This window comes from Macrobrachium rosenbergii, chromosome 25 (assembly GCF_040412425.1).
Source record: "Macrobrachium rosenbergii isolate ZJJX-2024 chromosome 25, ASM4041242v1, whole genome shotgun sequence".
Lineage (NCBI taxonomy): Eukaryota > Metazoa > Arthropoda > Malacostraca > Decapoda > Palaemonidae > Macrobrachium > Macrobrachium rosenbergii.
In genome coordinates, this window is record NC_089765.1 from 15,287,964 (window position 1) to 15,301,941 (window position 13,978).

General features: G+C 36.1%; 1 protein-coding gene across 1 annotated transcript; it reads left to right on the top strand.

The window, feature by feature from the left end:
• The first annotated feature begins 3,867 nt into the window (after window positions 1-3,867).
• Window positions 3,868-13,670, top strand: LOC136852376 (uncharacterized). The gene is made up of 5 exons (XM_067126967.1): window positions 3,868-4,008; window positions 5,481-5,669; window positions 6,145-6,272; window positions 6,460-6,583; window positions 8,980-13,670. Exons 2-5 carry the CDS (start codon window positions 5,501-5,503, stop codon window positions 9,138-9,140), a joined length of 582 nt encoding a protein of 193 aa, XP_066983068.1. The 5' UTR covers window positions 3,868-4,008; window positions 5,481-5,500; the 3' UTR covers window positions 9,141-13,670.
• The last annotated feature ends 308 nt before the right edge of the window (window positions 13,671-13,978 follow it).

The window sequence follows — 13,978 nt, forward strand, 5'->3', positions numbered from 1 at the left end:
TGGAGGAATTTGGGGTTTTCTTACACCAAAGCAGCCCTTTTTGCATGCCTTACGAGGTCGCGTTGCAAGCAAGCAACTTGCGGATTTAGTTTATTGTTCTTTCTCACTGACGGCGTTTGTAAACACACACTGAAAACTGAATTTAATTTGGAATGTATAAATAAATTGGGGGCGGGACTAGGGTGGACCAACAGGCTAAGATACAACTGCAGAACTTCCTTGCATCAAGCCCGGCACGCCAATGACTGGAGAGGCAGTTTGGGTGAGTAGTCCTACCTCCCTCCCAAACAACAATAACTACTACTACTCATCCACCCTTGTCTACACCACCTTCACCCAAGTCCTTCCCCCCCAACCCCCATCCAGGAGATCCAGGTCCTATGACGTTTTCACTTTTATTGAGTGATATTCAACCATCTGTGAGACAATAGAAATACAGGTAAGAACTTGACTGCAAGTAACAATGCAATGATTATGGTACATAGCGGCTGGAGGTATATTTGATCATTATATGGTTAAAGCAAATGTTAACATGGTATTCTATGTTGGAGATAGAGGGCTTAAAAGGTGGCTATGAAAGTAATTAAGGTAAGTGAGTGTAATAAATGAGAATTACAGACATATACGGAGAATATGGATGGAAAATAGGCAAGGGTTAAAGAAAAGGGGTGGAGGATTATCCCGAGAGGAAAATGAGGGAGAAAGAGAATGAAAATAAAGAAAATGAGGGGAGAATAAGTTACGCAGAGAAGTAAATGCTGAGATAAAAGCTTAGGAGCAAATGAATATAAGAATAAAAGATACAAGTGGAGAAGTATTGTCTAGAAGGACTGTTGAATGCGGAGGGCAGAAGAGGGACATCGTTGAACAAACTCAGCGTAGAAAGGCTGAGCATTTGCACAATCTTAAAAACTTCTGAGGATCCAAGATAGCAGTTGAGAGACTGGAGAATAGGAAGAACTCAGGCATTGATGAATTTACAAGATACTGAGGAAGTGCACAGCTTGTGAAGAGGAACTACAGAAGCTAGTGAAAGTATGAAAGCATTTGCCAGGGAAGAAAGCTGGAAACAGCAGTGAACCACAGAATAGGCTGAGCAAGGAGGGTAGGAGGGTGCTTCCAAAAGCTTACGAAGAGATTTGGAGTGTTTGATTCTCTCTAGATAAGGATATATGACGCAGTGTAAGTAGGGAGATTCGACACAGAGCTGATGAACCCTTTGTTTAGGTGTATAATGTAGCTAATTCTGCGGAACTCTTGCTGCATAAGAGTCTTGTCCCCGATTCAGTAGACGAAGACTAAAAGCCCACTGGAACGAAAGGGAAATGAAGAGTAAGGAATATACCACAACAGAAGAGGCATTGTCGACGGTTCCTCAATCACATATCATTAGATCAGTCATACGAGAATCGTGTTCACCGCTGTCAATACTAGTTTTATTTCATTTTTTTTTTTCTCGGTACCTACATCGGCCTTGGCTATGCTTTGTCATAGCAAGGAAATTTAGAGGTTAGGCTGATTTCGACCTTATCCAGAAGCGCCAGAAGGTCTGTCGAATCATTTTTTGTGATTTTTTTTTTATGTGATACTTTATCATTTTTATGGGGCATTTGAGCTCCTTTGAAATCTGGAATCAGAACTCCGTAACTACGGTTCATAAACACGAACTGTGATTTTCCCCTCGCATAAATTCCTCTCGCTGGCATAAGGCCTGACGAATCTAACAGCAAAAAACACACACAAACTCACACACACACAGACACTAAGCCTACGTGGACAATCACACGCACAGACGTGAACCTTGAGTCGTTTCGTTTTGGCGCTGCTACCCCGTGTCTCCACGAGGCTAGAGAAAGGACCATAGCATCAGTCCTTTTTTCGTCAACGTCAACAATGGCAGCTAAAAACAATGGCGGCCAAAGATGTGACGATGCCGAATTATCTGAATAAAGGAACCACCCCATCTAATGACGTACCTGGTCAGGAAGTGTATTGGGGTAGTCAGACCGAATAATCCTATTGTCTTTTGTTAAAAATGAACCCATTTATTCATCTGTTCCAGCAGGGGTCCTGTAGTAGTCCACATGGAAAAACAAGTCGGCGCCAGCGAAAGAAATGATGGCAAGTTGCTGATCTCGTAAAGAAATGAGATTAAGTGGGTTTGCACGCAAGCCTTCCCCTCTGTCCTTAGGAGTTAAAATCTGAAGGTCTTGAATTTACACTGATTCTACGGCGTTACTGGAAAGTATATGGGATGTCTAACTGTACTGCTGACAAAGTCCTCGCCTTACTGCAACGATTGAATAGCCGTTGGTTGTGTGTAATGTTACTTGAAAATGACTTAAATTGCATTTTGCTTCACTGTGGAAACTCGTTTAATAACATATTTGGTTTGGGTATCTATGAATACAAAGTTTCCCAGAAGAATGAGGACACATTTAGATCGTGTTACGGTGTCATGAAAGTGCTGTGCAAAAAGTAAAACTGTTCTCAGTCCCTTCATATAGATATCACACTACTCCACCACATTCTAGACAGAAAATATGTATGTACACACACGCACACACACACATATATACGTCCAAGTGTTGCAAGCTTAGCATTCAGCCATCATAGTGGAGATGGGTTACATTCGACAAGAGTATTTACTGCAGAGTAGGAATCAGTTAAAGTCTCATGATATTTATATTTACCTTTAGTCATAGGTTATTCCCAAGGTAAACTGTACCCTATTTAAATGGGTTATTATATAAAATATATATAAAACATCGATAGATACATGCCTTCTTTATAGGTGGCTTTAATCCTGGTCGGATGATGAGGAAACAAGTATACAATGACATTTTGATAACATTTTCATCCGGCTGAATCCAGATGTTTGTTCCTATAGAATGATTGACAACGGGATATCCGCAGGATAGACGGAAAATAAATGTAGAGTATTGAACCTATAATGACCAATAAAAATTAATAAAATGAATAAAATAAGCCATAAAATACTAAACAGATGATACACTTAGTTCCCAAGAAATATACAGATACAAGAATAAAAGAAGTATAGACGACTGAAAGTTCATAAAGTTCCCATTCAGTTCTGGACTATTAATCCTAATGAGTACAGTCTTTCTGGGCGATACTCTGCCATATTCTCATCTCTGGATGATATTTGGAAGTCATCCAACCCTGCAGCCTGCGATCACAACTCTCTTATTTGAATGCAAACTGCAACATGACTTTTCATCTAGTTCCGGTAGAGAAGATTCTGGGCTTATCCGATGGAAACTTAAAAAAAACTTCTTTTCGTGGTTTAATCAACAGTCATCATATACATATGAGTTCTTAAACAGTAGATGCACATAGCGATAGGCGATTTAAATAGTTTTATTCAATTTGAAATTAATAGAAAGCAGGTCTTAAATCAATTTGGGGAAAAGTGCTATACGCATATCTTAACCCTCTTTTGTCATGTAAAATTCGTTTGGATTTATAAGTTGCTCTACGGGGATGTGAATGCATAGACACAGATTAAAGAGCAAATCCACTCAGAGTATCAGTTGCAAATAGAGAAATTCTGTCTGGAATGAATGACGTTTTTAGTGTGGAGGATAAAACTAGGCAGAGCAAAATGATACAATAGAGAGTTCTTTTGATCTTCAAATATTGCTATCAAACAGGTAATCATTAACCTAAACAAGAAGGCCGGAAAATCATGTTTTGAATACTTTCTGGTCAGTGGCAGGCCATAACAACATCAATTCATTATCGCATTTTAATTTAAACGATTTAAACAAGCACAATCAACGGTACAAATGGGGAAAAAGCACGTTAAAAGAAGAAGAATCAAAGGTACAAAGGACAAGCTAGTGAGCCGTTCCAAAGGCAACGTCCTCCTGAATGCTACTACTACCTCAAGTCCTCCTTCAGGCTTACTGTCGCCGAGGGTGTAGTAATTGTCAATTAATGTTATGTGTAACAGACTTACAAAGCCTTCTTAAGCCTGCATAACAGGTAGGTTCAAGTTCTGAATCACTGTTTGATTTATATAAACTGTTTATTGATGTCTGTCGCTGGAATTTACTTAATTAATGGATATGTTCTGAATTAAACTCGGTCGTAATCAACGGTACAACGTCTTACTTAACTAATTGGCTTAATTGACTTTGTCAGTGTTAACAGCCGGTCCGGGCATTGCACGGACTTGTAAATGTCCTATTTACGATAAATTAGCATCAGGTATTATAATAATTGTGGCAATGTGGCTTCGAAATGCTTTGCTAGGTCAACCCATTACGATATCCCATTTATTTAATGATTACGTAATGGGGGGTGACCTTACGTAATGGGGGGTGACCTGCCCCCAGTGGGAAACCCTATTTTTGGTGGGTGAGAGAACAAATATTAGTGAGGGACTCAAATACTGGAGCTTAACTTAACCTAGGACACATGATCATTTCACCCCCCATAACCTTGACTTAACCTAACCTGACCCTAAAGGTTTCGTTTCACGCTTTGATTCTTGGTAAGATTTTATAAGTTGTCAATAAGACTCCAGCCAGCTATTTTTTCATGAAAAACTATTTTAGGTTTTTCATGCAAAAATGGCCAGGAAATGATAGGGCACGAAAAGAACCTGGAAATACCAACTTAACGTAACTTAGGGGCGCTTGTTGGTTACAGCTTTGCCTTGCTAGTTAAGGAAATTGGGGCGTCCGGTATTGTCGCACTTTATAAATGGTAATTTGATTAATTTTTTATTTATCGTTTGCGCATCGTATTCATGGGGTTCAAAATAACGAGAATGAAGTGATCTTTTCAAAGATGTAGGTTACAATTTTATATCGTGCATTGGCATGTCGTAAAATAATACCGGATTCTCTATCGTTGTTAGACGTGTGACGTGGTAATAAATTGACAAATGTCAAATTTATCAGAATCTCGCGAGGCTAAATAAATAGCGGCAGTTAGTTGAGGGGATATGGCTACCACCCGCTCTCCTGAGTCTTAACCCTCATGTTTTCTTTGGTGATACTGGAGTCAAGATGTCTCATTAATTGCTATGGTCGTGGAACTTGATTTTGATTGTGAAGCCTGTTATTATGAATTATATTTGAATTTTGGGTTTTGGTATGTCAGGTATACCAGAATAATGAAGTGAATATTTGTTCTTTTTTGCTTTCAGTTATTTATCTTTCGTATATTAGTTTTTCTTAAATAGCATCTTGTGTTAACATTTTTAGCCCTTTTTTTTTCATAATATACATTACTGGGGTATCTTGCTTAAATGGCATCCTGTGCTCATATTTATGTTCTTATTTTTCATATTACATTGCTAAGGCATCTTGTGGTTGATATTGTTTGTCTTATTTTGCATAATATTATTCATTATTGAGGGGTATCCTATAATATAAATAATTTTAGCCTTAAGGTTGTATTTTTCTTAAGTATTGGGATTTTCTATTAATTCAGAATATTCTTCACAGATATTAGAAAAAAGAGAGCCATGTCAAAGCAAGTGTCAACTGCATTATCGGACTTGGTGTTGGCCCTGTCTGCAGTCTGGGGCTTTCGAATGCTTCATGAGACTAGGAGGCACGACTACCAGTTTGGCAAATGGTGGTTTATGCTGGAGACGCTGGCAGCAAGTCTTGGAGTTGTGAAGTTTGGTGGTCGTAAGTTTAACGTACATGATTTTTGCAGTGTTATTGACATAAGAATTTTAAAATAATAGACCTCATTACTGTACTTTATTAGGTAATGGACATTTTCTGGTATCAGGCAAACTCAAGTACAATATAGTACGTACCTCCCGAAATTGTTCATTTAAGTGCTCTAGTTAAGCAAGTTGACAGTTGATTTTATTTGGCAGTGTATAGGAATGAGGAAGATAAACATTTTATTTTTTTATGTATACAGTATTGCTCATTTCTCAATGGCTTACCAAGGGATAGAGTCCGTTTCTGCAACTGGACTGAAGTTGAACACATAGTCTGTTATGGTATTTATTGTAAGTCTCATTTTCTAAGATCAGCTAGAGTATTCTGTATTCTATGATTGTAAACGAAATCATACCAGTATTTTATAAAGTTTACAGTGAACGTGCAATGGGTTCTTTTGATAAATTTACATCTTGTGTACTTCCCACAGTGCTGCCCAACTATCACGCATCCGTCGTCCGATACCACAAGAACTTTTCTTGGCTGTGCAGGGCAATTGGCATTCCTTGCTTAGCAGCAGAACTATGCAGGTTAAATGATTTCGGCATGGTTGCTCAGGTGAAATTCAGATGTGTGATTACTTTGTCTTTATTTAATTATATTCGTCAGTGCAGACTGGTGAATTTAAAGGTCACCGCTTGTTAGTTGTTATTCATAGTGTTGGGTTATAATTTGACATGGTATGAAATCATTTGTCGTAATTCGCTATTTTATCATAATTTCTGTAACTTCCTTTCTTCCTCAGGGCTTCCTATTCAGTGCTGTGGCAACATTTATAACTTCATCAGTTAAAAGTGCGCAAAAAGAAAGAGTAACTCTTCTTGTTAATGCATTGTCCATCATTGCCATATTAGTGCTGGGTGTAATAAGTAAGTGTAAATGATTTTTTTTATTATTAAATGGAGCTCTGTATTTACATTTCATGTTCAAAATATCCTTATTGATGATTTTTATGTAATCTTAATCTTTTGCAGGGTCTTAACCTTTTAGTGATACTAGAAACTGCTTTAAATTAGATTATTTTTTATTTGTAGAATTGAATATTCTACTGATGATGAAGGTATTTATTCATCACCACTTCCCTCTTTATTTTCTCTCCAAAATCCACCCTGTCATTACTCCTTATAAATTTAAATACATACAGTAAACCCCCCCGTATTCACGGGGGACCGTACCGCAACCCCCCCCCAACAAATAGCTGAAATCTGTGAATACTTAAAACCCCTCTAAAAACACTTAGAACTGCCTATTTTGATAGTTTAAACACAAGAAAAACCCTGTAAAAATGTTTATACCTGAGTATTTTAATAGTTTTATCACAAAAAGTGCACTTAGTCATGAAGATATGAAAATACAGTAATTAGTGAATATTTCTCAGTGCAAAATACCGCGAATGGGCGAATTTTCCGCAAATAATGGGTAGATATGTTCCGCAGAGAAATCCGTGAATACATGAGTCCGCGAATCGTGAGAACGCGAAAATAGGGCGTTTACTGTATACTAAATAAGTCACCTACTGACAGTGTTGCGGGGGGTGACTTTAGTTTTTCACTCTGTTAGTGTGATGTCTCCGCATCCCATCAGCATTGAAACTCCTGCATGATTGAAGAGATTTCAGGCTGTCGAAGGTCTTTCTGCCTGTCGTTTATATCACTTGCCTTGTCACCATAATTCCTTTTTACTCAGTTGAAAGGATTTTAATCAAACTTGGCTGAAAAGTATACCATCTTGCATAGGTGCTTACAAGAGGAGAAAGTGCTTCTTGTCAGTTTGTCTGTCATGAATTGCTATGCCATCATAACTTTACATGTTTAAAGGTGCAAAATGAGACTCATGCAAGGCAGATCATTGTGTGTCTCTAACTCCTACGTAGCTGAAGGGATCTCAGTTAAATGTTGTAAAAAGATAGACCGTCGTGCGTAGATTTGCATAGGGAGGTCATCCACATATCCATTAATATCTGTCAAAGTAACCTATTCGCTGCAATTCCTGCGCAGCTGAACCAATTTCAGTCTAATGTGGTACAAAGGTAGACAATCTTGCGCAGATGAACATAAAGGGAGAGAGTTTGTGTGACAGTCTGTTACACTTCGTTGTCATTGCAACATCTACATGATTGCCTGTGTTCTTGTCATGTTAATGTTGTAGCAACCCCTTTACTGTTGGGATTTTTGTCAAAATGTCACTATACTTTTCATTAATCATATATGCCCCTGAACATCATAATCAGTATACAATAGAATACATAAAATGTAAAGGTCCACAATGTGCAGTCTGTATAGATATGCTCAGATCTTCCTTGGTGTACGATTTGCTGCAGTATGATCTAATGAAGTAAGCTAGTTCTCTTTACCCAGTAATGCATGTTTTCACAGCAGAACCCTCTGCATTGTGGTCAACAGTTAAGGCTTTTAAAAGCATGCCAGTGCAGACATTTTTAGTTTTCAGTGACTGGATTTGCTGTAGAAGCTGTTCAAAAGTATTAAATGCCTATGTTTAATGAATTAAATTTTCATTCCACAAATTATATGAAGCCATTATCAGTTCTGAATTATGTTGGTTCTCAGTACATGTGGGCATTAAAAGAAACAGAAATACTAAAAGAGCAGCCAAAGATGTAATCACCAGGACTAGGTCATACTTACTTGTTTCTATCAGTGATTTGTTTCTGTTTATAAAATCCATCATCTGTAGAAATAGTAGGCGATGCTGAATACTGAATCCGACACTAAAAAACTAAAATTAATTAATAAACTAACTGTTGGGTTGTAGTAATATCATGGAAGTGACGTTACTGCATCTTTGAATTGGTCGCAATAGTCTAACCCGTGATATGAATAACCCAAAGGACCTAATCCCTGAATACAGAGAATGCAGCGCGTACCGAGGTTAAAACCAAAGATATCTTTAGTGATGTGAAAAATTTTTAAAGGATCTTCAACATTTTCAGCTCCGTCAGTTATTTAACTGGCACACAATACACATCTATATGCATTTGTATGTTGATTTATTTCACTTCTCGACTCAGTTTCTCCATTCGTCACTCATGGATTTTCTTAGCAATTTAATGAATTCTGACAAGTTCCAGATGTATGAAAACTATGAATATTAGTCATAATAATAGCCAGCAGTGCACCAAGTTGACTGTCCAAGAATTCCTCATTCCAATTGTATCATACTTTCATAGAACACAGATTTATAGACTTTCATTTGTATAAATCCATCACATTATTATTTTCGTGACTAAAATTTTTTTGTTTTGCAGGTAGTAGCGTCAACCTCTTGGCTGCCGGCGTGCTTTTTGTTTTAAGCGCCATTGTTGGTGACGAAGGCCATGTCAAAGCACTTAACATGCCTCGTGTTGATGTTTTACATTACATTTTGGTGGCAGTTAATTATTTTATAGTGTGGGGAATGAAAGAATAAGGTACGTATGTGATCGTTTTGTCTTAAGCAGTGTATTAATTCAATAGAACATTGCTAATTCAGTCAGATGTGTTCAGTAAGGTTAGGATAAGTGGGCTAATCACAGACAACATGAATGTTGTTAATTTTACCTTCTTACATAAAGACTTAATGACCCATTAGAGGATATATTATGTGGTCATTTTCCCTGCTTTTGCTATTATATTTGATTACACGTTGAAATGTGAGAAAAAGTTGGGAAGGAAGGTAAGGTTATACATATGCTGGTATTCATTGTAATAATCTTATTGCCTTAGTTTCAGACCCATAGCGTATGGATATATTGTAAATACTGTTATTCAGATCTTGGATACAATCTTATTGACCACTTTGCATTTATGATACAACGAACAAGATGATGAAATGTTATTTAGAATTCTTGCAAGATGCTAATTTTGTACTGTTGATTTTGATTTGAATGTCTAAAGATTTCCAAGTACCCTTATATAATGCACATGCATGTTTAACACATGTAATATTGCATGCAGTTTTCGTGCATAATCTTATAAGATCATTTATTTTCAGTTTACTTTTGTTCATAGTAGAAATATGTTTGTCTAGTCATAAGTTACCACAAAGTAAATGGTGCATTATTCTCAAGGTCTGTGAAGATTATACAGGGCTCTAAGTATGGTACATGTACTATACTTTCTCTGCTGTAGTACTTCATCATGTTATATTACTAAAAAAAGTGCTGTAATGCAATGTATTAGGATCAGCACTTGTATGTTTTTTTATCTTAAGTTACAGTACATTTTCTAATTAAGTAATTTTATCTGTAGTGTGGAGTTACAATGCAAATCGTAACTCAATTTTATACTTGAAATTGAGGCCACATTTTACTTCTTTTTCTATCCCAGCATCCCTTGGTGTCTGTTTTTTAGGAGTGCCAAAATATCCGAAGCTAAATAAGCTAGCTTGAAACTTTACGCATTTCGATTGCCTGGTATGTGAAGTACTGATTTCTGTTTTAATATTGGTGTTAATGTCCATTGAAAGAAGTCAGAGTTAAGAATGAAATGACTACGTACCATCTTAGAAGCAGAAGAATTTTTGTTATCAAGTGTTGTGGAAACATACATTATGCAAAGCAGTTGGTAACTTAAGACATCTTTATTGCTGGGTCCATTCCTGAGAAGAACAATAAAAATTTTTATTGTTTTGAAGGAATTACAGTTAATGGAAACTAAGACATATTGCAGTCAATTGCTGTAAATTTTAAGTTTCCACATACCGTACTGTACTGCCTTTTCAAGGTTAATCAAATGTATGTCCACTTGGTATCTTTTCAGGGTTTATCAAATGTGTAGTTTAATTTCTTAGGAGGCTGTAGAGGATTAATAGAAATGTTTACGGATGTAGTGGATTAGCAAATACATTTTCCCGTATTATACGCCTATTTAATGTAAGTAGAAAAGGTTTGAATCAAAGGAATGTTAAGAAATGGTATTTTCTGTATTTTCTCACGAAGGGCGATGTTTTTTTTTTTTTTTTCAGTGAATTAGATTTTAATTCACAATACTTCCCAAGATTCCAGGTTTTTCAGTTTTGGGTTATCCGTATGTGATCACGTGATAGTTGGGTATTGTAATACACAGAACTGTATAATGAGGATGATAGTGTAAAGTATAATTATTCTTTTGTACATTATGTTAAGTAGTGACAGAACTACTGTATATACTATATTTAAGACGTAGAAACAAAAGACAGTGAGGGCATTATCATCTGCATATTACATGTACAAGTGAAAAAAGCATGAATAAAGAAATTGAAAGAAAACTGCAAAGAAGAAATATAACTATAGATGCATCAAGATCTGCAATTGTATTTAAATGATTAGAGAAGGAAATTGGATAACTGAGGAACTTAGTCCTAGTAAGTCGAATCTTAATCTTTGCAACACCGGCTTTTACAAATGCCGAATGTAATTCTATTAAATCTGTCATTGTATTACATTAAAAATGATTTGGTAAATTGATATACAATACTCAGTGTGTACATTCTTTTAAAGTATGTGATTAGACACTTTAGTTAATGACCTTGCGTGGTGCACTGTAGGCATTACTTAAGGTTCTTTGCAGCGTGTCTTCGGCCGCTAGCTGCAACCCGTTTCGTTTCTTTTACTCTACCTCATTTCACATTCTTCCATCTTACTTTCCACCCTCTCCTAACAGTTGATTCATAGTGCAACTGCGAGGTTTTCCTTCCGTTACACCTTTCAGACCTCTTACTGTCAATTTCCGTTTCAACGCTGAATGACCTCATAGGTCCCAGTGCTTGGCCTAAGTTCTATATTCAGTTCAACTTTAGTTAATGAGACTAAAAGATGTACCATCTGGTGTACAGTAGTTAACAGTAATACATGTGACTTTTATTCTTAATTTTCTTGAGTTTTATCAGATTCTTTGAAGACATTTTTTTGGCTAAATGAACAGCTTCATTCTGAACTGAACTTTTTGCCAATGCAACTTTTTAACAGTCTTATTGAATTCCTTGAAAAAGATAAATATTTTGTACTAATTGAAAACCTTTATAACAAATTTCACCTTGTGTAAATACAACTTTTTCAACAGGTGTTTATGCCAGCCCTTTGAGTCAAGAGTTTTGGCTTGGAGGTGGGGCTAAACTATGTAATTAACTAAACTGTAATTAACTAAGTACGGGTGTTGATGCATAGCAATTTGAATTCTTATTGCCCACAAATCGTTATCAGATTATTAGCTGTTAGATCGTGTAGGGCTTTAGTAATTTCAGGAATATAATAGCTACTTTGTAAGAGAATTAATATGTATAATATCCATTTTGCATTATATACTTGACTTTTCAGAACTTGAAAGTTAGAATTCATCAGCTTATGAGTTAAAGTACCTTTTTCTCTTGAGACTGAATTTATCATCTTCAGAGAAAATAGTTGTCATTTTGTAAAGCATAATTTTGCATGAAACCATCACACTGGTAGTGATGATAAAGTGAATGAATTTATGGCTCTTAATATAATATAGTGCTTTAGTGATATATAGACTTTATGATTTCATTTCTGTTGTTAGAAACAGGTCACTTGAACTTCCTCTTTATTTTTCCTTCTCTGTCAGGTATTGGGAATATCATTCATTTTGTACCCGTTGTAAATGACGACCATTTTTAAATGTAATGGTAAACAGATTGTTTCCAACTTAATGGAAAATGTACGCCAGTTGGGGAAATGCATATGATATGTGTTGTTATTTTTTATTAATGTATTACTCTTTATATTTGCAAAAAGTTTTTATACTGTACATGCTTTTATGTTTTCAGTTCATTTGCATCATTTGTTCTGTAGTTGTGTGTTGATTTTTCACTTGGACTCTTACAGTATTTATTAGGAATTTTGTTAGAAGTAAGTGATAAACCCAAGTTGAATAGGTTGTAAACTGGGGACAGATGCGCAGATGTCTGAAAAGCAGAATGGTTAACGAAAAAGAATTCTTTTTGTAAAAAAAGTTTTGGTGTAATTACTGCAGAGAGAAATTGTTCGTGGAATACTGAATCATTTTAATGCTTTCAAGTCCAGAGTGATATGCTTACATAAGTAGTTTACCATGATAAAATTTTGACTAGTGAAATAAGGGAATCTTTCCATTGTCATGATATTTTATCATTGCTTCAACTTAAGTACAGGCAGTCCCTGGTTTACGACGGGGGTTCCATTTTTACGCTGCGTCGTAAACCGAAAACCATCGTAAACTGAAAAATCGTCGAAAATCATCGTAAATCCTAAGAAAACCTTACTTTTAATGCTTTGGGTGTATTGAAAACGATGTAAACTGCATTTTTATTGAGTTTTTCATAAAAAAAAACATCAAATTTTGACTATTCTGCCATTTTGGAGCCATATTTCTTCCGTCGGATTGGCGTACGACGCGTCGTAACCCCGGAACGTGTCGTAAACAGGGAAATAATTTCTGATGAATATATTTGAAAAGTGTCATAACCTCGGAACGTCGTAAGCCGGACCCGCCGTAAACCGGGGACTGCTTGTATTCATATTTCCATATTGCAGTGCAAATGGGTATAACGACATGGTTGTGTTGTGACATGCTTCTATAAGTATCAGTAGAAACACTGGGTTGTAGAAATGGGTTTTCAGCATAAGTATAAGTGTAATTTTGTGACAACAAACAAAAAACTGATTTCTTTACAGGGCTGTGAGCAGGTTTCAGGGTGTTTTCAGTATTACTTTGGCATTGGTCTGTTATAAACTGAAGCACCACTAATGCAGTTAGTTCCTCATTTTTATTATTGGCATGGCAATCATAAAGATTGGTTTAAGTAGACATGTTGAGGTGTATGAGTCTGAAGTGTTACATTTCATTTTAACCTAGTTAGTCTGTATTTAGGAAAATTTTGTATTTGGCATATGAGATGTTAATTAACGTGATTAAATCATTTAAAAAATTAGTACCAGTCTTGTAATAGTGAATAGTTAATAAAAATGATAAAAGCATCCTTCAATGCTAGTACAATAGTATACCCTACATGCATGGTAGTCATTGAATTTTAATTTAAATATTTAATTTTAGAGTGGAATATTTTGTTAAATGAAGGAGATAGGTAACTGTACGCCTTGATGAACATCATAGAGCATTTTGTAACACTGTTGTATAAGGATTTTTCCCTCGTAATAGAAAAAAGATTGGCAAGACTTGGCAGCTCTAATGGGCGAGTCTACTTGGTAGTTATGGATCAGTACTGTGTTACGTTGGTGGATCTTGCGTGGTGCAAGGAAGAACTAGATGATGGCTATGGGATAGTTTTTCTGA